General features: G+C 52.8%; 1 protein-coding gene across 1 annotated transcript; it reads right to left on the bottom strand.

The window, feature by feature from the left end:
- Positions 1-2717: 2717 nt before the first annotated feature.
- On the bottom strand, positions 2718-13759 carry LOC146783038 (uncharacterized). Its single transcript, XM_085638205.1, has 5 exons — positions 13700-13759; positions 11970-12142; positions 11537-11739; positions 5701-7341; positions 2718-3583 (listed from the first exon to the last, which is right to left on the bottom strand). Exons 2-4 carry the CDS (start codon positions 12136-12138, stop codon positions 5719-5721), a joined length of 1995 nt encoding a protein of 664 aa, XP_085494331.1. The 5' UTR covers positions 12139-12142; positions 13700-13759; the 3' UTR covers positions 2718-3583; positions 5701-5718.
- Between the last annotated feature and the right edge of the window lie 9910 nt (positions 13760-23669).

Raw genomic sequence — 23669 nt, 5'->3', positions numbered from 1 at the left:
CAAGGGGGACACAACCCTTTAAAAATCTGCCCCTCAAAAAATCACGGAAGTACAAGAATTTCTTTGGCCATCTGCCTTTCATTTCAAGATCTAGAAAACTTGTGCTTGCAAATACCAGTTTTTGCTTTTTGTGGACATCAGCACAGAGCCACCAAACAAAAGCTTGTTCTTGTTTATAAATAACACTTTTGTACCCAATTTCCTTATTTCATCCATAGTAAAGGGAAGCTTTCTGCCCAGTGTGGACTTGTCATCTCCTGTATTACCACAGGAATGCCCAGCATAAAGCAGACACACCCACCAGCTCTCCGATGCCCACCTTATGCCAAGGATGCCTGTCATTACGAGGGCATCATTATGCCAAGGTTGGTACTCTTGGGTACCAGTCACAGATGACATCGTTAAGATCTGCTACTTTGCTGATAGTGCAAAACTCTACATGAAAGTCCCCTCAGCAGGCAACACTTAGCAAATCAAAATACCTGGTGCAAAGTCATTGAGTGCGAATGTGTTTGCCATGCACACACCTTACTCAGCCCGACAAAACCGTAATTTGCCTTGTGCACCAGTGATGCATAACCACTCATGATCCAAGCCTCGCCTTCGACTTCTTTATCTCTCCCCACCCTCCCACCCCCTCCAGCAGACAGATAATGGAAAATCACTTTGATTCACCCTGGACCCCTCCTTCATGGAACACATCACTGATGAAACCAAGACAGGGTGATACCTGCTGACAAAAAAAGGAACCTTCTTTCCTGAAACAATCTTCACATTCACAGAGCAGGTCTTGGATGGGTCCAACCCTGTGTTCAGTGGCCTCTCCGAGTCTACGCTAGGACCCACAGGAGGCATCCTACACTCTGTACCTTGGATCATGAAAGACCAGACGAAGTTCACCCTGAACGGCAGACACCGAAGGCGCTTCACAGGCTCACCTTCTAGGCCGGCATCATGGGCCCGACTAGCTGCATCACCTACATGGCTTTCAAGAACAAGGGGCTAACCTACGTGGCTGAGGAACTGGTCATCTCTGGAAGACGCTGCCACTCAAGAAGTGAGACCTCTTCAGACTGGCAGTGAGATAATGCGGGAACGAGAAGAGAGGCTGAGCCTCCTTCACAGCCGATGCACCCAGGATCGATCTCAGAATCTCTTGTAATCCTGGAAGAACTGGAGACTCGGCACCGAACATTGATCACCTCGCCCGTTTGTAAACATCTGCATCTATGTGCCTTGCACTCTTGCTCTTTGTGTTCAGCACTGTGTTGCACCATGCCAACTTTTGAGCTTTATAAGTAAACATACACACATCCATTCATATTTACAGCTACTCTTTCGCTGTTTTCTGTCACTCCTTGTGCTTTCTGTCTCCTGACACTCCTCAACCTTTCTGTGCCTCCCGGCACTCCCTGACCTTTCTTTGTCTCTAGCACTCCTCACTCTTTCTTTGTCTCCTGGCACTCCTCACTCTTTGTCTCCTGGCTCTCCTCACTCTTTCTCTGTCTTCTGGCACTCCTCACTCTTTCTTTGTCTCCTGGCACTCCTCACTCTTGCACTCCTCACTCTTTCTCTCCTCACTCTTTCTCTGTCTTCCGGCACTCCTCACTCTTTCTCTGTCTTCCGGCACTCCTCACTCTTTCTCTCTCTCCTGGCACTCCTCACTCTTTCTTTGTCTCCGGGCACTCCTCACTCTTTCTTTGTCTCCTGGCTCTCCTCACTCTTTCTCTGTCTCCCGGCACTCCTCACTCTTTCTCTGTCTACCGGCGCTCCTCACTCTTTCTCTCTCTCTCCTGGCACTCCTCACTCTTTCTCTGTCTTCTGGTACTCCTCACTTTTTCTCTCGCTCTCCTGGCACTCCTCACTCTTTCTCTGTCTCTCCTCACTCTTTCTCTGTCTTCCGGCACTCCTCACTCTTTCTCTGTCTTCCGGCACTCCTCACTCTTTCTCTCTCTCCTGGCACTCCTCACTCTTTCTTTGTCTCCTGGCACTCCTCACTCTTTCTTTGTCTCCTGGCTCTCCTCACTCTTTCTCTGTCTCCCGGCACTCCTCACTCTTTCTCTGTCTACCGGCACTCCTCACTCTTTCTCTCTCTCTCTCCTGGCACTCCTCACTCTTTCTCTGTCTTCTGGTACTCCTCACTTTTTCTCTCGCTCTCCTGGCACTCCTCACTCTTTCTCGGTCTCCTGGCACTCCTCGCTCTTTCTTTGTCTCCTGGCACTCCTCGCTCTTTCTTTGTCTCCTGGCACTCCTCGCTCTTTCTCTGTCTCCTGGCACTCCTTGCTCTTTCTCTGTCTCCTGGCACTCCTCGCTCTTTCTCTGTCTCCTGGCTCTCCTCGCTCTTTCTTTGTCTCCTGGCACTCCTTGCTCTTTCTCTGTCTCCTGGCACTCCTCGCTCTTTCTCTGTCTCCTGGCACTCCTTGCTCTTTCTCTGTCTCCTGGCACTCCTACAGCTGGAGGAGAATTGATTCATTTCTGTGGGGTGAATTGTAGTGAATTCAACTGAAAGTTCATAGGGGGTTCCTGCAAGGGTGAGTGGGCATGGAACGGGTGATGAAGATTCCATGAGGGGTAATACAGCATCTGAAAAACTGTTGATAGTTCACCTTCTATAATCACAGTAACACGCTGGAACATGAAGGATGGTCACTCATGCAGGTAACAAACATCACCCCATTCTTAGATAGGTTTCATAACTTTTTATTTTCCATTTATTTTTCTACCTATTATTACCAGTAACACACCCTTGCAAGTCCACAGATCACGGTGCACATCTCAGGGGGTTCACAGGTGCACATTTCTCCTTGACTTAGAAAGTTGTACCAGACACATAAAACAGAGGGGAGCCATCTCTCCCCGACCAGTCACAAACACCAGTCCCCGCAGTCCTTTGCGAAAGCTCCAGATTCTCCTGAAGAGCTTGGTCTGGGTGGTTCCTCTAGTGTGCGAGACACTGTCACGCAGCACTTTAATGTCGGCTCCGGACGCCCTATGAACCCAGGGTCTCCTCCTTGCAGAAGAACTGAAGTCTGACGTAGGAAACCATGGCCATCTTCCTTCTGCGTCTCCAGGTCCAATCCTGCACCTCTCCTGGTGCCTGCAGGAGGAACCAGACATAAGTGTCACTTGAATTCATTCCATGGGTTCTCAACAGCATCAGGAAATCTCAAACTCCGATCTGGTGACATTCCCACCAACTCCAGGGAATATCTCACCTCTGCTCTTGGTGCGAAATCAATACATCCTCTGTCCATTCGCACACGGCGCCTGCGGCATCCAACCTGGTCTCACACAGGTTTAAGGAACAGTGCACGGAAGTCCACAGACCACTGCAGTTCATTCATGATCAGTCGGTGAAGACCAGACTTGAGCCGTGGTCACCATTTCACCGTTCCAGGGGATGAAGCTAAAAGCCCAGAGTTCTGGCGCTACACCTGCTGCTCTTCGTCTCAGCCAAGCACTCCTCTTCCTCACTGGTCCCTGGGAGAGATCCCTCCGGTGAAGCCGTAGATGTAGAACTGCCTCAGATGGTTTCAGCACCCATTGGTCGCTCCCACCTCCAACCCTGATAGAACTTGACGCCCTGGATAAGAGAGAAGCACAACATGCTTAGAACACGTATGATGTATTGCATTGGATGTTCTTCACAACAGGGGGGGATCATGCATCATTACCCACCCGGAGAGCGGTGTGGGTGCAAGCAGGTGTGACACAGCCCATAGTGTGGTCATGGCAATGCAAGGAGGGTACAGTGCCAGGGAACACGGACGGGCACTGGGGCAAAACCTCACCACCAGTCACCTGGAATGGGGATTCTGTGCATCATACATGTCTTCACCTAGCCACCCCACTCTCTCTAGTGTAGGACATTTGTGTTTGGCTTGGGTTTTCTAACAATTTCTCACACCCTGTACATTTCTACAGGGAGTAGAAAAAACACCATTATTTTCAGGAAGTCCCTCGGGTAGAAGGCCTGAGAGTGAAGCGTGCCAGTGTGTGCAGGATCTCTAATAGCGGAGTAAATCATTTACAAGCGACCAAAAGTAGGGTTCATCTTACATTCAAAGTATGTGCTCATATGGAGGCCTTACTTTTAATGATAACGAGGTTCTTCTCTGTTGCCAGTGTCTGGAGCCCTCAGATTTTAGGACAGTGAGGGGCATGGCTGCTGTCAGTATCTGCAACCCCCAGGCCCACCTTTATCAAGGTTTGGCATCACCCTTGCAGGGACGCTGGGGCGACACAGAACCTAAATGGGATTCGTCAAGCCACGCAAGGACACTGTGGGCTCCTGAATGGCTTCATAAATTTAGTGACGCAAGGCAGTGCAGATTGCTGCCATGTGTTACTCTGTGGCATGGTGTTGTGCCATAGGTGTAGCGCCGCTGTTCTCGCGCACCCACCCGTGCATTCGGACACATTCCCAAATTTATCATTGCTGGTAGACCTGAGAATGCGTCAGAATTGTACACATAGAAGGAGGAAAGTGCCTCTCGGTTTGAGTTTGTGCAGGAAGGGTCACCTTCCTCACTGCTTCCGGCACAAAACCTAATCCTGCCTACAATGCGTGCACCCTTGCGCCGTGGCTGGCAGCAGTTTGTGCGCCGGCTCAGGCACAGATAAGGAATGCGCCGTACAATGTTCAATACGGCGCATTCCTGGCCTCTCCATTTCAAGCTGAGAAATGCAGCGAGGTGGCTTGCTGCATTGTGATGCGTGAAATATTGATAAATATAGGCTTTGGTACTTAGGACAGTGAGGTTCTTGTCTGCTGCCAGTATCTGGAGTCATCAGTTTTAGGACAGTGAGGATCTTGTCTGCTGCCAGTATCTGGAGACATCAGTTTTAGGACAGTGGGGTTCTTGTCTGCTGCCAGTATCTGGAGTCATCGGTTTTAGGACAGTGAGGATCTTGTCTGCTGCCAGTATCTGGAGCCATCGGTTTTAGGACAGTGGGGTTCTTGTCTGCTGCCAGTATCTGGAGTCATCAGTTTTAGGGCAGTGAGGTTCTTGTCTGCTGCCAGTATCTGGAGTCATCAGTTTTAGGACAGTGAGGTTCTTGTCTGCTGCCAGTATTTTGAGCCCTCTGGTTTTAAAACAGTGAGGTTCTTGTCTGCTGAGAGTATCTGGAGCCATCGGTTTTAGGACAGTGAGGTTCTTAGACAGTGGTGTCTGCTGCCAGTATTTTGACTCAAAGGTCCTCGGGTTTTAGGACAGTGAGGTTCTTCTCTGTTGTGTTAGCCCTCGGTTGACACTGGGCTCTATCCTCTTGCCAGCGCCTGCAGCTGACAGGTCTCTCCCTCTCACTGGTCTTACAGTAGTATCTTCCATGCATTATTTTAAACTTTTAAAGGGATGGCTTTCAAAAGTGGTACCTTTTAAAGGGATATGTTTTACAGTGGTACCTTTCAAAGGGATATGTTTTACAGTGGTACCTTTTAAAGGGATATGTTTTACAGTGGTACCTTTTAAAGGGATATGTTTTACAGTGGTACCTTTTAAAGGGATATGTTTTACAGTGGTATCTTTTAAAGCGGTCTCTCTTAAAGTGCTATCTTCCAGATACTACCTTACGGCAGTGACTCTCATATTCTAGCCTTTCAGGGGCATTGTCTGTACACTAGCTGTACAGTAGTGTCTTCCATATACATTTACAGTGGTATAGTCCATTCACCATATGTTTTACACACATTTTACTCACCCAACAATGAACTTGTGGTCACGTGATTTCTAGCTCAGCGCCACCAGCACGTGGGGTGTCCTCATTGGTGAGCTCAACGAAAAGTAATGTATCCAGAAGGAGGTTCTCAGTGCCCTTCGTGAACATAATGATGAATTGCACTGTCGTGTCCTCCTGGTCTTCAAGCTCGTAGTGTTGTTCCATTAGCATCTCCAGTTCAGCATCTTCCTGCTCTTCGTACACTTCTTCCTGGAGTTCCATCCCCTCATGCAGTTCCACCTCTCCGTGCAGTTCCATTTCCTCATGTGGTTCCACCTCTTTGTGCAGTTCCACCTCTCCGTGCAGTTCCATTTCCTCATGTGGTCCCACCTCTCTGTGCAGTCCCACCTCTCTGTGCAGTCCCACCTCTCCGTGCAGTCCCACCTCTCCGTGCAGTTGCACTTCACTATGCAGCTCTAGCTCTCCATGAAGTTCCAAATCTCTATGTAAATCCACTGTGTCCTGCTCCACTTCTTCCTGATATTCCACCTCCCTTTCAAGCACAACCTCTTCGTGCAATTCCACCACTTCGTAGTGCAGTTCTACCTCTTCATGAAGTTCCACCTCTTCGTGGTGCAGTTCTGCCTCTTCGTGGTGCAGTTCTGCCTCTTCGTGGTGCAGTTCTGCCTCTTCGTGGTGCAGTTCTGTCTCTTCGTGGTGCAGTTCTACCTCTTCATGGTGCAGTTCTGCCTCTTCGTAATGCAGTTCTGCCTCTTTGTGGTGCAGTTCTGCCTCTTTGTGGTGCAGTTCTGCCTCTTCGTAGTGCAGTTCTGCCTCTTTGTGGTGCAGTTCTGCCTCTTTGTGGTGCAGTTCTGCCTCTTTGTGGTGCAGTTCTGCCTCTTCGTGGTGCAGTTCTACCTCTTCATGCAGTTCTGCCTCTTTGTGGTGCAGTTCTGCCTCTTTGTGGTGCAGTTCTGCCTCTTTGTGGTGCAGTTCCGCCTCTTCGTGGTACAGTTCCGCCTCTTCGTGGTGCAGTTCCACCTTTTCATACACCTCGTCCTGCAGCTCCACCTCTTCTGCCTCCTCATGCTCCGCCTCTTCTTGCCACCCCAGAAGTCCCTGCTGTTGCACCCGCTCGCTCTCTGAAGTGACCATCTTCCATGGTGCGTCCAGGTATTGCTGAACTGTGCTGACTGTGCAGCGTCTCTGGGGGTCAAAGGTCAGCATCTGCTTGACACAATCCTGGGCCTGGGGTGTGAACTGCTGCCAGTATCTGGGAGTAGGTGCACTACGCCCTCTCACCTGCCACCAGTACAGGTCCTTGTAGTGTCTGTCAGAGGGCAGGGCGCACTCCCAGGGGAAGAAGCCGGTCAGGGTGGTCACGATGAGCACGGCCAAGGCCCAGACATCGATGCTGGGGAGCAGGACCATGGTGTCGGGATGCCTCAGGCGGCACAGCTCGGGGGCCATGTAGGGGTTGCTGCAGGACATGGCGGCGATGCTGAAGCCCGTCAGGCTGGTCAGGCCGAAGTCACTCAGCTTCACGCACCGGCACTCGGGGTCCATCAGCATGACGTTGTCCGGTTTGACGTCTCTGTGCACCAGCCCCAGGCTGTGCATGTAATGCAGCGCGCTGGAGAGCTGCAGGGTGCAACGCTTCACCAGGACCTCAGGGATCCCCTCCTGGAGAGACAGGATGCAAGACAAAAACAGGAGATCAGTAAAAGTGACAGAAATATGATTGTCACAGTGCTTAGTTTGAGGCAGTGGTTTCCTGTGCACCCTACCAGCACTTAATTCTCAACACTTGCATTAATGACAATCCACCACATGGTGGCACTATCTAATTTTGAGATGAGCACAACAGCTGTGTTTAAGTATTCAATACTCATTGAAAATGAATAATTCCTGCTGCCCAAGCCATTCTTAAAGCTTATGGGGGCCTTAGGTGGTCTGAATTGTCACACTTGAGGGTGTTATGGTTAGTGGATGTGTAGGTACCGTCATTGGCAGCAGCGATGGGTGGTGCAAGCTGCAGAGGACACCTGAACCGTGATTGCAGCCAGAGGCCGAGGCTAGGCCACGAACCAAGCCTGGAGGTGGGTTAAAGAAGTGCTCAGTTGGCTATGGGAAGCGACCTACAGGGGGCGCTAGTTTTTTTTTAGTTTACTGTACATTACAGTATGGCCGAGATTGGCAGGAATTTTACTCCCCCGCAGAGACCGAGGATTAAGCTTGGTTTAAGTTTTATTGTACTTTGGAGCAAGGTGCCCATGCTGAAGGGTGAGCGGTGACGTCAGAATATCGCTGAGTGCCAATTTGGGGTCATTGAAGGCCTGGAGGGTTGACCCATGCGAGGTCATGGCTGACTGAGGATGGCAAAGCATGTTTGATGATGGCAAAGATGGGTAAATTTGCACTGTATGTTTTAAAGCATTCTCTGGGTGCATTAAACGCTAAAAGAAGAGTCCCTGTTTTGGAGGGCAGCGTGCACCAGGTGCCAGCAGGAGGCCGCCGGTACAGAGGTCGAAGTGGGCAACTGTTAAATGGCAACTGCCCCATATGGCTAGGGTGCTGCCGCCAGAAAGAAATGTAGATATGCGCATTTGGTTGGTCTGTAAATGTAAAGGTGCTTGGAGGCCGGTGTGATCTCTCGGGGAGGTATTGACGTCTAAAACTAAACCACACAAGTCACTATTCCTCTCTGCCCTAACCAGGATTTAGTTATGTGGCTCTCTGCTGACACCCAGAGGCCTCTGAAGCCATTGCATCAACCAACAGAGGGTTCACAGCTAAAATAGGGCATCTCTCACTTATTCCTTCAACTTGCATTTATTTATTTAAACAGTTTTAGATAGCGCTGGCTGGACCCAAAGGTATCAGAGCGCTTTACAAGGGTAGGGAGAGGAACACATTGCAATATACCATTTGTACAAAAAGGAGAAGTGCAAGATAAAAAGAACTATATGCAAAGAACAATAAATACATGGACAAAAAAATCAGGAGTACAATTAGGACATAACCAGAATAGGATAGTTGAGCTAACGTGGTGCCGGGGATGAGGGGGGGGGGGGGGGTACGGAAGTAGGGGGGAACTAAGGAGGGTGATGGGAGAGGAGATAGCATGCAGGAGTAGGCACTGATTATAAGAGAACTAATAGGGGAGGTTGGAAGTATATGTAAGAATGAGAGGAGGGAGGGTAGTAAGTCGGTGCTGCTTGAGGTCTTTATTGAAGCTGAGGTAGGAGGGGTTGCAACGCAGATCTTTGGGGAGTGAGTTCCAGATGGTAGGTGCATTTCCGGAGAAAGAGCGTAACTGGGTGGATTTCTTGTTCACCAAGGGAGGTACCAGCATGAGAGTGTTTGTGCTCCTCATTTCTCGAGTGCAGCCCGCTTTGTGGAGTTTGTCTGAGAGATACAATGGGGTATGATGATGCAAGACTTTATGCGTAATGCAAGCGGTCTTAAAGGTGGATCTGCCTTAGATGGGAAGACATTTGAGATCTTTGAGGATGGGGAAGATGTGTTCAAACCGCTTACAATCAGCAATAAGCCTGGGCGCGAGGTTAAAGACTGATTTGATTGGGGGTAGGTGGACTTTCGGGGTTCCGGAGAGAATGGCATTACCATAGTCCAGTCTGGAAAGTACTAGTGATTGAACAACTAATTTAAAGTCATCAGCAGGAATGAAGGGATTAATTTTCTTGAGGTGAAGTAGAGAGCGCCTTTGGTCGCATTTTTTATGTGGGGAGAAAGGCTGAGATTCTGGTCAATGCTTATTCCGAGGGAGTTAACTGAGTTAGAGGTGGACAAAGAGCAGTTGAGGGCTTTGAGGTCAGAGATCCAGAGTTGGATGGGGAGCTGGTTGTTTTTAGGAGCGAAGAGAATGACTACTGTTTTTTTAGGGTTGAGTTTAAGGTGATTGTGATGGAACCATTGTTGAATCTGAGTCAGGTGCAGGATGTCAGCGTGGGATTTGATCTTATAGTAAAGCTGGGTATCGTCCACATAGAGGCGGTAGTTGATTCCTGCTTGTTTAAGAATGAGGGTGAGGGGTTCCATGAAGAGGTTAAATAGAGAGGGAGAGAATAGAACATTGGGGAACACCCAGGGAGACGGGAATGGGTTTAGAGAGGCAATTGCTGATCGGTGGGGTCGGCAGTAGCATTTTTGAGGGTGGGAGTGGTTTGGCCGAGCTGGAGGGAAACAGGGGCACACCCTGTGGCCAAGGAGGAGTGGTCCAATAAGGTACGATGCTATGCTTTAAATCTTGAACAAGGTTAGTGGGGAGAGGGTCCAAGGTATGAGGGGAGGGTTTAAGCTTAGTAATGATGTTGAGGACTTCCCGCTCTGTAACGGGGCTGACGTTAAGCCAAGATGCATTATTTTTTTTAGCTGAGGGCTGGTGAGGAAATGTTCCGGAGGGGCGAGGGCGGGAGGTAGATGAACAGAGTCAGGGGGGGGGCGAAGGTGTAAAAGGAGTCTTGGATGGGAGGTCAAAGAGGGGGGATGAGCACTGTGGGGGGAGGGTTACGGCAAAGGATGGGTCAATCTTAACGATTTTTTCGGAACAGAAGTTCGCAATTTCTCCACATCTTTCGATAGAGGATAGAGACCAATTTGGAGAGCATTATTGTTCATTTAAAGTTTTTGGGGTATTTTGCAACGACTCAAAGTTAGTTGAGCTATTTTTATTTTTTTTAAATTACTTAAAGGCATTACAATGGACACCAAAAAGCATAAAAAGGATAAAACAGATCTCCTATGGTATCGCCAGCATTTACAATAATCGGTTATAAATGTCTCCTTGATAATAGGGGCTCGAGATAAATTAAAAAGAGATCCGAGTGGCAGAGGCCAACCTCAGTCACAGGGGCCTCAATCCTTATAATACAGCGGCCCATAGATTCCGGAGCTTGAAGGGGAAAGGTCAACAAAACTGTCCTTGAATATGTTGTTGTTCTCAGCCACACCTTTAACCCCGCCCCCACGGGCACTGACCCCGCCCCCATTGGACGCAGGATGCATAATGCACTTCCATCGCTGGGTTTGTGGGGTCATCGGAGTTCTTTTAGGGTCACCAGTGAAGCGTAAGATGCAACCAATGTCTGGATCGGGAGTTACTGGCGTTGAAGGTTGCATTCTACAATAGTGTGGCCGCGGCAGTTTTTGAATAATTATAGATTTGACACATAATCCATTGCTCTGCTGCATAATATGCAATTTTTAAGGGAAAAACATGTTTCTAGCTCAAACGCTTCAACAATTACTAAAAATGCATCCACCGAGTTGCTGCGCAGTGGAGGGCCCTTTGCAGAGCTGGACTTATCACCTTTTTGTTGCTTGCTGCTATATTTGGGCATTAAATGGTACTGCCGTTGCAACCAATGCCTAGACAGGGCGAACAAGTGTAAAAAATGACGAAATAATGAAGTAAGAGTTTGATAAAATGTGCGCATTCTTCATAATTTGCCTTTTATTGCTGCATACCTTACTCAACCATCCCACATGATTTCCCCCTCTCGTGCCGCATAATTCCAGTGACCTTCGACAATACGGGGTGATGCTTAGAGATATGGGGATGGAGGGGTGCCCGCTCGGTACCATCAAGCCCAGCCATTCGCCCCTGGTGTTTCAAGGCATTGAGCGGATTCGTGAAACTTGTCAGTGTCTGCGTAGCGCTTTGGTATGTAGTTTATTGGGTTTCGCAGCGCTGCCTTGTTGAAATGTAGGACAGATGAATCTGTAGGTCTGGTGCGATGAGGCCTCAATGTACAACATTTAAAAACGTCTTTAGATTCGACGGGATCCTGGCACAGGTGGTGGCAGGAAGCCGGGGGATCCCATCCACCACCAGGCGCCCCCGAACCGTACCTACCCCTGGTATCAGAAGAGACTGCAGACTTCCCGCCGGTGCCACCTCCTGGGCAAAGACGTAGTGGCTGGCAGTCTGCCAGGCCGCCATCCGGGTGCTGATGATGCCAGGGTGGGCGCTGAGCAGCAGTGAGAGGCTGAACTCCAGCAGGAAGACGTCCCGCTGCACGCGCTCCTTGGACAGCAGCTTGAGGGCCACTCCGACACCTGTGGGGGCAAGAAATACCCGGTAACTCATGGGGGCGTCGCCGGTGCCCTACAGAACCCCCCCCCCCCCCCAGATCCCTTACATCGAGCTGCCCACCCCGCCCCGATGAGGGGCCCCTGGGACTCCGCAGCCTTTCGACTGAAGGGGCCCCCTGATGTGTGCCCTCCACCCCCCCCCCCCCCCACACACACACACACACAGTTCCCCTGCTAGAGGCTCCCCTGCTTACCTGAGCCCCGCTGCCTGGCCAGCACCACCTGCCCGTAAGCGCCTCGACCCAGCTCGCCGAGGACGTCGAAGCGCTCTGTGACCTCCATGGTGACCAGGCGCTCCGAGGTCACGGACACCATGTTGGCCAGCAGCCTCTGCGTGGACTTCACTGCGCCGGGGGTGTCCATGTGTCTGGAGTTGGAAAAACACAAGAGCCCAATCAGCCAGGCGTGTATGGCACCCAGAGGGGCAGGAATGGGTCTGCCCCAAAACATGGCGCTTGACCTGCCCATATATGCGCGCTCTGACCTCCAGGGCAGGATAGTGCGCGCCCCTCATTCTACCCTCAAGGCCCATCCGGTCAGACCGCGGCCTGAACTCTAACGCCTTCTAGTCAACCCCCCCCCCCCCCCCCCCCCCCCAGCCGCTCTCCCAATCCGACCCCAGGCCCGCCTGAGAAGACCAGCCTGCAGACTCTGCCCCAGCCCATCTAGTAAGTCTAGCCTGCCTGTTCTACCCCAGGCCTAGCTAGTAAGTTTTCTACTCTGCCCTCTCCTGTCGGCCCCCACCCCCCTCCCACAGGCCCATCTGTTGCACCGCCATCCAGCATGCCAAGCACCCTAAGAGAAGTGAAAGCTGCCACAGCGCTGGTTGGAGGCTTTGGGGGTATTTGTGATTACCCGATCCCCGGAACTGAGAGAGTAACCTCAATAAGTGTGAAAAAGCAGAGCCGGAAGTGGAGGGAACAGGCCAGGAAGTTGAAGGAACCAGGCGAAATGTAAGGGCCCGAGAAAGGCACAGCGAAGGAGCCAAGGAACGAAGGGTCAAGGTGAAATCACTGCCGTTGTCACCGGCTGTTGATGTCAATACCAGGGATAGCGGAAGTGACATCACTGACCATTCGCTTTATTTCTGCTCATGCCGGTGGCATCAAGACTCTCAGAGCACGGCTAGCGAGTTATGGGGCCACACGGGGCACCGGAGGCTGGCGGCGGGTGCCACTCACTGGCGTCTAAGGATCGTGAAATCCGCGGCACAGGGGGGCATCTGCAATGGTGGGAAATTGTGCCCAGGAGGAGATACAGACCCCACATGGCTGTTTAATGAGCTGGGGAGGGGGGCCTGAATGGGCGCTTCATCCGGGTCCCGTCCTTGTTATTGCTGAAGGCTGGGTGTGCCGAATACTGGGGTTACCTCGTCTTGATTTCCCCTCATGCCTCTCCCCTCCAGCCTCATTAGCTCTCTCTCGTGCGGGTCCCTTATCGCCCTCCTCTCCCCCTTTGCAGCTCTTTTCCTTGCTGTCTTTTTCTCTCCTTTCTTCTCGGACTCTGTCCGAGTCTGGTGTCCCAAAAATGAGTGCCGGACACCTGCAAGCACCGGCACAAATGAAGCCTGGAAGGTCCCGAGGAGACATGGGCTGCATCCATGGGTTCTGCACTACCCCTGCACACAAGAATCCTGCACGAGGGCGCAGCGCCCACCGCCCTTGACTAACGGCGCCCACAGTGTCTACGCCAAGGCGCTAAAACCCACGGCTCCCACACACACAGCCCCTGCGTCATGGCGCTGCACCCACGACCACGGCACCAAGGACATGCGCCCACACGACCTACACCAAGGCGCTAAAACCCACGAGTTCCCCACCCACAGCCGCTGCGTCAAAGTGCTGCGCCCTCCGCCCCTCACCAAGGCGCTAAAACCCACGAGTTCCCCACCCGCAGCCCCTCCATTACGACGCTGCGCCCTCACGTTGTAAAGCAGAAGGCACCCCTGGCACATGGAGTGAATGATTCACCCGCTGCCTGAACCCGCGGCCACTAGTGTCACCTGCAGTCAGACGCACCTTCTTACCTTGAGCAGGTTCCGTGACCTCCAGTAAAGCTCCAATGATTGTCCGTGGGGGTGGCAGCTGTCCCAGAAGCCTCAGGTCAAAGGGCAGGTCACAAGGTGTCCTGTGGTAAAAGCGCTGCGCCCTGGGGTGTCCTCCCTTCACAATGTCCAGCCAAGAAACAGCAGAGTGTCCGGGGGTGTTATTTGTGTACGTGACCCGCTGCTGCAGACCACCCCGAGGGGCGCGGCCTTCCCTGGCGCCCCAGTGAGATCAGCCAATCGCAGGGCTCCCCGCGAGTGTTGCACGTATGAGCCCCAAAAAGGTGAGAACGACCGGGGAGCGAGGAGGCAGGAGGGGCTGGAGGGGAGTCACACCGCTTCTTCACTTTACGTGGTACTTTTAGATTTAAACTTAATGTGACTGTACATATAAGAAGCGTCCATAAGCCTGGACCTGCATTGCCTGCAACATTATCCATAATCCGGACAGCGTGTCACCGAAACACCTAAACGATAAATAGCATTTTGGCGGCAAGATACGTTGTTGGAACCCTGGGAACTTTGCTATCTTTGTGTATTTGTCGTTAAGTGCTGAATTCTGTTTTTTTTCATCCGTTCATAAATTCCCCTGCTTTATTAAAAGGCGCGCCCTTTTATTTCGCTCCTGTTCTGGGGGTTCTGGGCTCAAAATGGAGGAGTGTTGAATCCAGGACACCGCAAGGCTAAGGGCAAAGGTCAGGTGAAGGTTCACTATGCAAAGGGCCCGACCTCCTGTCACCTGACTGCTTCCTGCGCACGAGGCCTCACCAGGACAGATGCTTCCGGCACACGAGGCCTCACCAGGACAGATCGTTCCTGCTCACGAGGCCTCACCAGGACAGATGCTTCCGTCAGCGAGGCCTCACCAGGACAGATGCTTCGGGGACACGAGGCCTCACCAGGACAGATGCTTCCTGCGCACGAGGCCTCACCAGGACAGATGCTTCATGCACACGAGGCCTCACCAGGACAGATGCTTCCTGCACACAAGGCCTCACCAGGACAGATGCTTCGGGGACACGAGGCCTCACCAGGACAGATGCTTCCTGCGCACGAGGCCTCACCAGGACAGATGCTTCCGGCAGCGAGGCCTCACCAGGACAGATGCTTCCGTCAGCGAGGCCTCACCAGGGCAGATGCTTCCTGCGCACGAGGCCTCACCAGGGCAGATGCTTCCTGCGCACGAGGCCTCACCAGGGCAGATGCTTCCTGCGCACGAGGCCTCACCAGGACAGATGCTTCCGGCAGCGAGGCCTCACCAGGACAGATGCTTCGGGGAAACGAGGCCTCACCAGCACAGATGCTTCGGGGACACGAGGCCTCACCAGGACAGATGCTTCCGGCACACGAGGCCTCACCATGACAGATGCTTCCTGCACACGAGGCCTCACCATGACAGATGCTTCCATCACACGAGGCCTCACCAGGACTGATGCTTCCTGCACACGAGGCCTCACCAGGACAGATGCTTCCATCACACGAGGCCTCACCAGGACTGATGCTTCCAGCACACGAGGCCTCACCAGGACAGATGCTTCCGGCACACGAGGCCTCACCATGACAGATGCTTCCTGCACACGAGGCCTCACCATGACAGATGCTTCCATCACACAAGGCCTCACCAGGACAGATGCTTCCGGCACACGAGGCCTCACCATGACAGATGCTTCCATCACACGAGGCCTCACCAGGACTGATGCTTCCTGCACACAAGGCCTCACCAGGACAGATGCTTCCTGCACACAAGGCCTCACCAGGACTGATGCTTCCAACACGCAAGGCCTCACCAGGACTGATGCTTCCAGCAAACGAGGCCTCACCAGGACAGATGCTTCCAGCACACAAGGCCTCACCAGGACAGATGCTTCCGGCACACGAGGCCTCACCATAACAGATGCTTCCGGCACACAAGGCCTCACTAGGACAAATGTTTCCTGCGCACGAGGCCTCACCAGGACAGATGCTTCCGGCAGCGAGGCCTCACCAGGACAGATGCTTCGGGGAAACGAGGCCTCACCAGCACAGATGCTTCGGGGACACGAGGCCTCACCAGGACAGATGCTTCCTGCACATGAGGCCTCACCTAGACAGATGCTTCCTGCACACGAGGCCTCACCTGGACAGATGCTTCCGGCACACAAGGCCTCACCATGACAGATGCTTCCTGCACACGAGGCCTCACCATGACAGATGCTTCCATCACACGAGGCCTCACCAGGACTGATGCTTCCTGCACACGAGGCCTCACCAGGACAGATGCTTCCATCACACGAGGCCTCACCAGGACTGATGCTTCCAGCACACGAGGCCTCACCAGGACAGATGCTTCCGGCACACGAGGCCTCACCATGACAGATGCTTCCATCACACGAGGCCTCACCAGGACTGATGCTTCCTGCAGACAAGGCCTCACCATGACAGATGCTTCCTGCACACGAGGCCTCACCATGACAGATGCTTCCATCACACAAGGCCTCACCAGGACTGATGCTTCCTGCACACGAGGCCTCACCAGGACAGATGCTTCCATCACACGAGGCCTCACCAGGACTGATGCTTCCAGCACACGAGGCCTCACCAGGACAGATGCTTCCGGCACACGAGGCCTCACCATGACAGATGCTTCCTGCACACAAGGCCTCTCCATGACAGATGCTTCCATCACACGAGGCCTCACCAGGACAGATGCTTCCGGCACACGAGGCCTCACCATGACAGATGCTTCCTGCACACGAGGCCTCACCATGACAGATGCTTCCATCACACAAGGCCTCACCAGGACTGATGCTTCCTGCACACGAGGCCTCACCAGGACAGATGCTTCCATCACACGAGGCCTCACCAGGACTGATGCTTCCAGCACACGAGGCCTCACCAGGACAGATGCTTCCGGCACACGAGGCCTCACCATGACAGATGCTTCCTGCACACGAGGCCTCACCATGACAGATGCTTCCATCACACGAGGCCTCACCAGGACAGATGCTTCCATCACACAAGGCCTCACCAGGACAGATGCTTCCGGCACACGAGGCCTCACCATGACAGATGCTTCCAATACACAAGGCCTCACCAGGACAGATGCTTCCTTAACACAAGAACTCACTGATACAGATGCTTACAGCACACGAGGCCTCACCAGGACAGATGCTCCCTGAACACGAGGCCTCACCAGGACAGATGCTTCCGTCACACAAAGGCTCATCAGGACCGATGCTTCCATCACATTAGGCCTCACCTGGAGAGATGCTTCCGGCACACAAGGCCTCACCTGGACTGATGCTTCTAGCACACGAGGCCTCACCTGGACTGATGCTTCTAGCACACGAGGCCTCACCTGGACAAATGCTTCCATCACACAAGGCCTCACCAGGACACATGCTTTCTGACCACGAGGCCTCACCTTGAGAGATACTTCCTGCACACGAGGACTCATCAAGACAGATGCTTTCGGCACATGAGGCCTCACCAGGACAGATGCTTCCATCACACAAGACATCACCAGGACAGATGCTTCCTGCATACGAGGCCTCACCAGGACAGATGCTTCCAGGACACTCAAGGCCTCACCTGGAGAGATGTTTCCTGAACACAAGGCCTCACCAGGACAGATGCTTCCTGCAAAAAAGGCCTCACGTGGACAGATGCTTCCTGCACACAAGGCCTCACCTGGACAGATGCTTCCTGCACACAAGGCCTCACCAGGACAGATGCTTACAGCACACAAGGCCTCGCCAGGACAGATGCTTCCTGCCCACAAGGCCTCACCAGGACAGATGTTTAAGGCACACAAGGCCTCACCAGGACAGACGCTTCCTTAACACAAGGCATCACCAGGACAGATGTTTCCGGGACACAGGGCCTCACCGGCACAGATGCTTCCTGCACACAAGGCCTCACCTGGACAGATGCTTCCTGCACACGAGGCCTCACCAGGACAGATGCTTCCGTCACACAAAGCCTCACCAGGACCGATGCTTCCGTCACACGAGGCCTCACCTGGACAGATGATCCCTGCACACAAGGCCTCACCTGGACAGATGCTTCCTGCACACAAGGCCTCAGTGGGACAGATGCTTACGGCACACAAGGCCTCACCAGGACAGATGCTTACAGCACACAAGACCTTACCAGGACAGATGCTTTCTGCACACGAGGGCTCACCAGGACAGATGCTTCCTGCATATGGGACCTCACCAGGACAGATGCTTCCTGCACACGAGGCCTCACTTGGACAGATGCTTCCTGCACACAAGGCCTCACCAGGACAGATGCTTACGACACACAAGGCCTCACCAGGACAGGTGCTTAAGGCACACAAGGCCTCACCAAGACAGATGCTTCCTTAAAGCAAGGCCTCACCGGGACAGATGCTTCCTGCACACGAGGGCTCACCAGGACAGATGTTGCTGGCACACAAGGCCTCACCTGGACAGATGCTTCCTGCACACGAGGCCTCACCAGGACAGATGCTTCCTGCTCACAAGGCCTCACTGGGACTGATGCGCCCATCACACAAGGCTTCACCGGGACAGATGCTTCCTGTACATAAGGCCTCACCTGGACATATGCTTCTTTCACACAAGGCCTCACCGGGACTGATGCTTCCTGCACACGAGGACTCACCAAGACAGATGCTTTCGGCACATGAGGCCTCACCAGGACAGATGCTTCCATCACACGAGGCATCACCAGGACAGATGCTTCCTGCACACGAGGGTTCACCAGGACAGATGCTTCCAGGACACACAAGGCCTCACCTTGAGAGATGCTTCATGAACACGAGGCCTCACCAGGACAGATGCTTCTGTCACACGAGGCCTCACGAGGACAGATGCTTCCTGCACACGAGGCCTCACCTGGACAGATGCTTCCTGCGCACGAGGCCTCACCAGGACAGATGCTTACGGCATAAAAGGCGTCACCAGGACAGATTCTTACAGCACACAAGGCCTCACCAGGACAGAGGCTTCCTGCATACAAGGCCTCACCAGGACAGTAGCTTACGGCACACAAGGCCTCACCAGGACAGCTTCCTTAGCACAAGGCCTCACCGGGACAAATGCTTCCTGCACACAAGGCCTCACCAGGACAGATGCTTCCTGCCCATGAGGCCTCACCAGGACAGATGCTTCCTGCACGCGAGGCCTCACCGGGACTGATGCTTCCATCACACAAGGCCTCACCTGGACAGATGTTTCCTGTACACGAGGCCTCACCTGGACATATGCTTCCTGCACACGAGGTCTCACCAGTAAAGATGCTTTCATCACACAAGGCTTCACCGGGACAGATGCTTCCTGCACACTAGGACCTACCGGGACAGATGCTCCCTGCACACAAGGCCTCAGCAGGACAGATGCTTACAGCACACGAGGCCTCACCAGTACAGATGCTTCCTGCACACGATGCCTCAGTAGGACAGATGCTCGCTGAACACAATGCCTCATCGGGCCTGATGCTTCCATCACACGAAGCATCACCAGGACCGATGCTGCCATCACTAAAGGCCTCACCTGGAGAGATGCTTCCAGGACACGAGGACTCACCAGGACAGATGCTTGTGGCACACGAGGCCTCACCGGGACAGAGGCTTCCTGCACACGGGGCCTCACCAGGATAAATGCTTCCATCACACGAGGTCTCACCAGGACAGATGCTTCCATCACACAAGGTTTCACCAGGACAGATGCTTCCTGCACCCGAGGTCTCACCAGGACAGTTGCTTCCATCACACAAGGTCTCACCAGGACAGATGCTTCCATCACACGAGGTTTTACCAGGACAGATGCTTCCTGAACACGAGGCCTCAACAGGACAGATACTTCCGGCACAAAAGTCTTCACTGGGGCAGATGCTTCATGTACACGAGACCTCACCTGGACATATGATCCCTGCGTGTAGGAGAGTAGGATCTGCTTCACATGGGTACCCCCACTTTTTGCTGGTGTTTCACTGTTTTTTTACTTTAGTCTGGCTGTGGCCCTGCTAATCAGGACCACAGCCAAGCTGCTTCCTCTCTAAAATGGTTTTCCATGTACATTAGGTACATATCTAATTGGATTCTGGAGTGCCTTTTAAGCCCCTAGTATATGGTATACTATGTACCTAGGGCATAGGTACCTCAGAGGCCTACCAGGGGCTGCAGCATGTATTCTGCCACCCCTGGGAAGCACTCCAAAATGACACCACAGGTCTGCTACTGCAACCTGGGTAAGGGTGTGCTTGCACCCCTTACTGTGGTATAGGCTACCTATATCACTACCTTATACAGACACATATAAACCTATAAGCCACTCCTGAAGTCAGAGTGCTTGGTTTTATGTGAGAGGGTGCCCAAGCATGAGCTGAGCCCCTCTGCAGCATTTGGAAATACTTCCTTATGCGTGTTCTGTGATACAGCCATACCATATACTCATAAGTGCATTACAACCTCGCTGTAAATGCCAACTTTGGAATGGCTGCATCAAAACATGCCGTGTTTGGTGTCAAACGCTTTGGAATACTACCCCCCCCCCCCCCCGCCAGTTCTGGTGGCGGGGGTAGCATTCCACCCTTCTAGAGGGAGAGACATGTTCACACTGACTAAACCCGGTTAAATCCTTTCAAAGCCCTGACATCACAAAATGGATGCCACAGACACGGGGCTGGCCTCCTGCTGCCGGGGGAAACTCTGGCAGGGGAGGCCAGGACAATAGGTTTCCTGTCACAGGGAGGTGTAACCACCTCCCCAGACAGGCAGATGTGTATTGGAGCAGGGTGGGTGCATTCAGTGAATGCTTTTGAGACACTGCCTGGGGCACACAAGGTGTCCCTGTGCATGGCCCGGTTCAAACTGGTTGCAGGGGCACTCAGCCCCTGCTCTGGTGCGAAACTGGACAAAGGGGAAGGGGTGTAACCACCCCCACCCCAGGCCCACCCATAGTTGGAGCCTTAGAGGTAGTCCATCCCCTAAACTTAGTAAAAGTATAGGAACCCCATCCCTAGGACTTTGGATTACCCTGAACGAACCTCTGAAACATATCTCCTGGACCTTCGACTTTCTATCATGACTAGAAGACAGAAGAAATCTCCCTTGGGGTCAAGGAGTGACTCTCCTGCTTGGCAGGCACCAAAGAAGCAACTAACTGGTCTGCATTACTGAAGCTCCTAGCGGACGCCGAAGTCTCTGCATCACCAGAGGTAGATTTCCAGACACCTCCCCGAGGCTACCCTGAGTCCACAGCAAAGCTGAGGCCCGTGGCTATCGTGGGTAACGTGAAACCGTGACTCCTGCACACCATGAACTTTTGCAGCAACAACACCTTCCTGGTCATCCTTGAAGTTGTGCTTTGGGCTCCAAGTAGCCCCAGCCTTGAGCACTTCCTGCACCAAAGATTGTTGGCCTCCACTCCACGAGTGATCCGTGGGCTACCTCCAAGTGCGACTGCTTGAGGCTCCTTTGCGATCACTAGCCCGTTGTCTAGCAGGTCCCCACGAAGGCAACTCCACTTCTAACTGTGCTTTTCTGGTTTCTCCAGATTTGTGCTTACTTACCCTTGCTGGGTGAGTCCATCAGACCTTGCTGGTCTGCACCGCAGTCCTTTCTCTGATTTCCTGAGACTTACCGTTGCCAAGGCTTGATGGGTCCTTTCTGGTCGCCGACACCGCAGCACTTGACAAACTTCATGGGACAGCTTAAATCCGGCTCATGGACTTTGTCGACGCCTCCTGGACCTCGTGGCTGAAGAATCAAGACACTCGACAACTCACCTGAAGTACCCGACATCTGTGGGCATTGGTCCATCCTGCCCTAGGTCACTTGCAAGTGACCCAGACTCTGTCCCCTCTGCTTTCAGGTTCCTTACATCCTAGATCCAGGCTTGGATCTCTCCGGACACTTCTCCTCTTCTCGGCAGCAGCAGTTCTTTGCAGGCTTCCATTGGAATCGACGACGCGACCCGACACCAAAAGGCACCTATGCACCCGGCTTTCCTGGGTGAGGTAACTCGAGTACTCCAGTGCTCTCGTGGGTGCTAGCCCTAGAACTTCTTAAGTCCAAAAGTGTTTGGTCCTGACTCGATTAGAAGTGTCCCTAATCTTTAAATTTGCAACTGCGACATTCCCCATAGAAAGTAATAAGAACCCACGGTTGTGTTCCCACACTGCATACGGCTCCCGTGGGTCCCCGACGTCCCTACCTTGAGTGGTTCCTTGGGGTCCCAGCGATTCTAGAGGGGATAGGCACCTTGCCTATCTCAGTCGTGATTCTTATACCACTATTTTAGTATATGGTTTGGTACGCCCCTAGGGCCCAAACGTGTATTTGTGCTTTTACTGATGCTTAAACACTTGTAACTGAAGTACTTCAAACTCTAGTCTCATAAAGAGACTAGAGGGGTGTGATTTATCTTAAATACATATATTTTGAATATATACCTGGTGTCATTTGATCATTCAAGAGATTATAGACTGGTAAAAAAAGCTGCTTTACATTCCTTCAAGACTTAGCCTGAAGGCTGCTCTCCATAGCTACCACTAGGATAGCTTTCACATAAGGTTGTCTTTAACCTATCACCATAAGGGGTTGTTTGGACTGATACAAGATGCCCACTAGAACTAGTGGACAGCATATATCAGGCCACCTTCTCACACTGCACACGAGGCCTCACCTGGACAGATGCTCACGGCACATGAGGCCTCCCCAGGACAGATGCTTGTGGCACACAAGGTCTCACCAGAACAGATGCTTATGGCACACAAGGCCTCACCAGGAAAGTGTTTCCTGCACATGAGGCCTCACCCGGACAGATGCTTACGGCACACAAGGCCTCACCAGTACAGATGCTTCCTTAACACAAAGCCTCACTGATACAGATGCTTACAGCACACGAGGCCTCACCAGGACAGATGCTTGCGGCACACAAGGCCTCACCAGGACAGATGCCTCCTGCACATGAGGCCTCGCCAGGACAGATGCTTCCTGCACACAAGGCCTCACCTGGACAGATGCTTCCTGCACACGAGGCCTCACCAGGACAGATGCTTAAGGCACACAAGGCCTCACCAGGACAGATGCTTCCTTAAAGCAAGGCCTCACCAGGACAGATGTTTCTGGCACACAAGGCCTCACCGGGACAGATGCTTCCTGCACACGAGGGCTCAACAGGACACATGTTGCCGGCACACGAGGCCTGACCAGGACAGATGAGCCCTGCACACGATGCCTCACAGGGACAGATGCTTCCTGCACACGAGGCCTCACCAGGACAGATGCTCCCGGCACACGAGGCCTCACCAGGACAGATGCTTCCTGTACACGAGTCCTCACCAGGACAGATGCTTTCATCACACAAGGCTTCACTGCGACAGATGCTCCCTGCACACAAGGCCTCAGCAGGACAGATGCTTACAGCACACGAGGTCTCACCAGGACAGATGCTTCCTGCACACGAGGCCTCAGTAGGACAGATGCTCGCTGAACACGAGGCCTCATCGGGCCTGATGCTTCCATCACACAAAGCCTCACCAGGACCGATGCTGCCATCACACGAGGCCCCACCTAGAGAGATGCTTCCAGGACACGAGAACTCACCAGGACAGATGCTTATGGCACACGAGGCCTCACCAGGACAGAGGCTTCCTTCACACGGGGCCTCACCTGCATACATGCTTCCATCCTACGAGGTTTCACCAGGACAGATGCTTCCATCACACGAGGTTTCACCAGGACAGATGCTTCCTGAGCATGAGGCCTCAACAGGACAGATACTTCCGGCAAACGAGGCCTCACCTGGAGAGATGCTTACTGCACACAAGGACTCAGCAAGACAGATACTTCCTGCACACGAGGCCTCACCAGGACTGATGT

The sequence above is a fragment of the Triturus cristatus genome, chromosome 12, assembly GCF_964204655.1.
Source record: "Triturus cristatus chromosome 12, aTriCri1.1, whole genome shotgun sequence".
In the NCBI taxonomy this organism is placed as follows: Eukaryota; Metazoa; Chordata; class Amphibia; order Caudata; family Salamandridae; genus Triturus; species Triturus cristatus.
This window is presented reverse-complemented; position numbering and strand designations above follow the sequence as displayed.

What these genes read in the sequence shown, in the direction of transcription:
- LOC146783038 (XM_085638205.1), bottom strand. Translation starts at nt 12,138, where the DNA reads ATGGACACCCCCGGCGCAGTGAAGTCCACGCAGAGGCTGCTGGCCAAC. An exon ending in GGCCAGGCAGCGGGGCTCAG is followed by an intron (nt 11,740 to 11,969) that starts GTAAGCAGGGGA and finishes TTGCCCCCACAG; the next exon opens with GTGTCGGAGTGGCCCTCAAG. An exon ending in AGTCTCTTCTGATACCAGGG is followed by an intron (nt 7,342 to 11,536) that starts GTAGGTACGGTT and finishes CTGTCTCTCCAG; the next exon opens with GAGGGGATCCCTGAGGTCCT.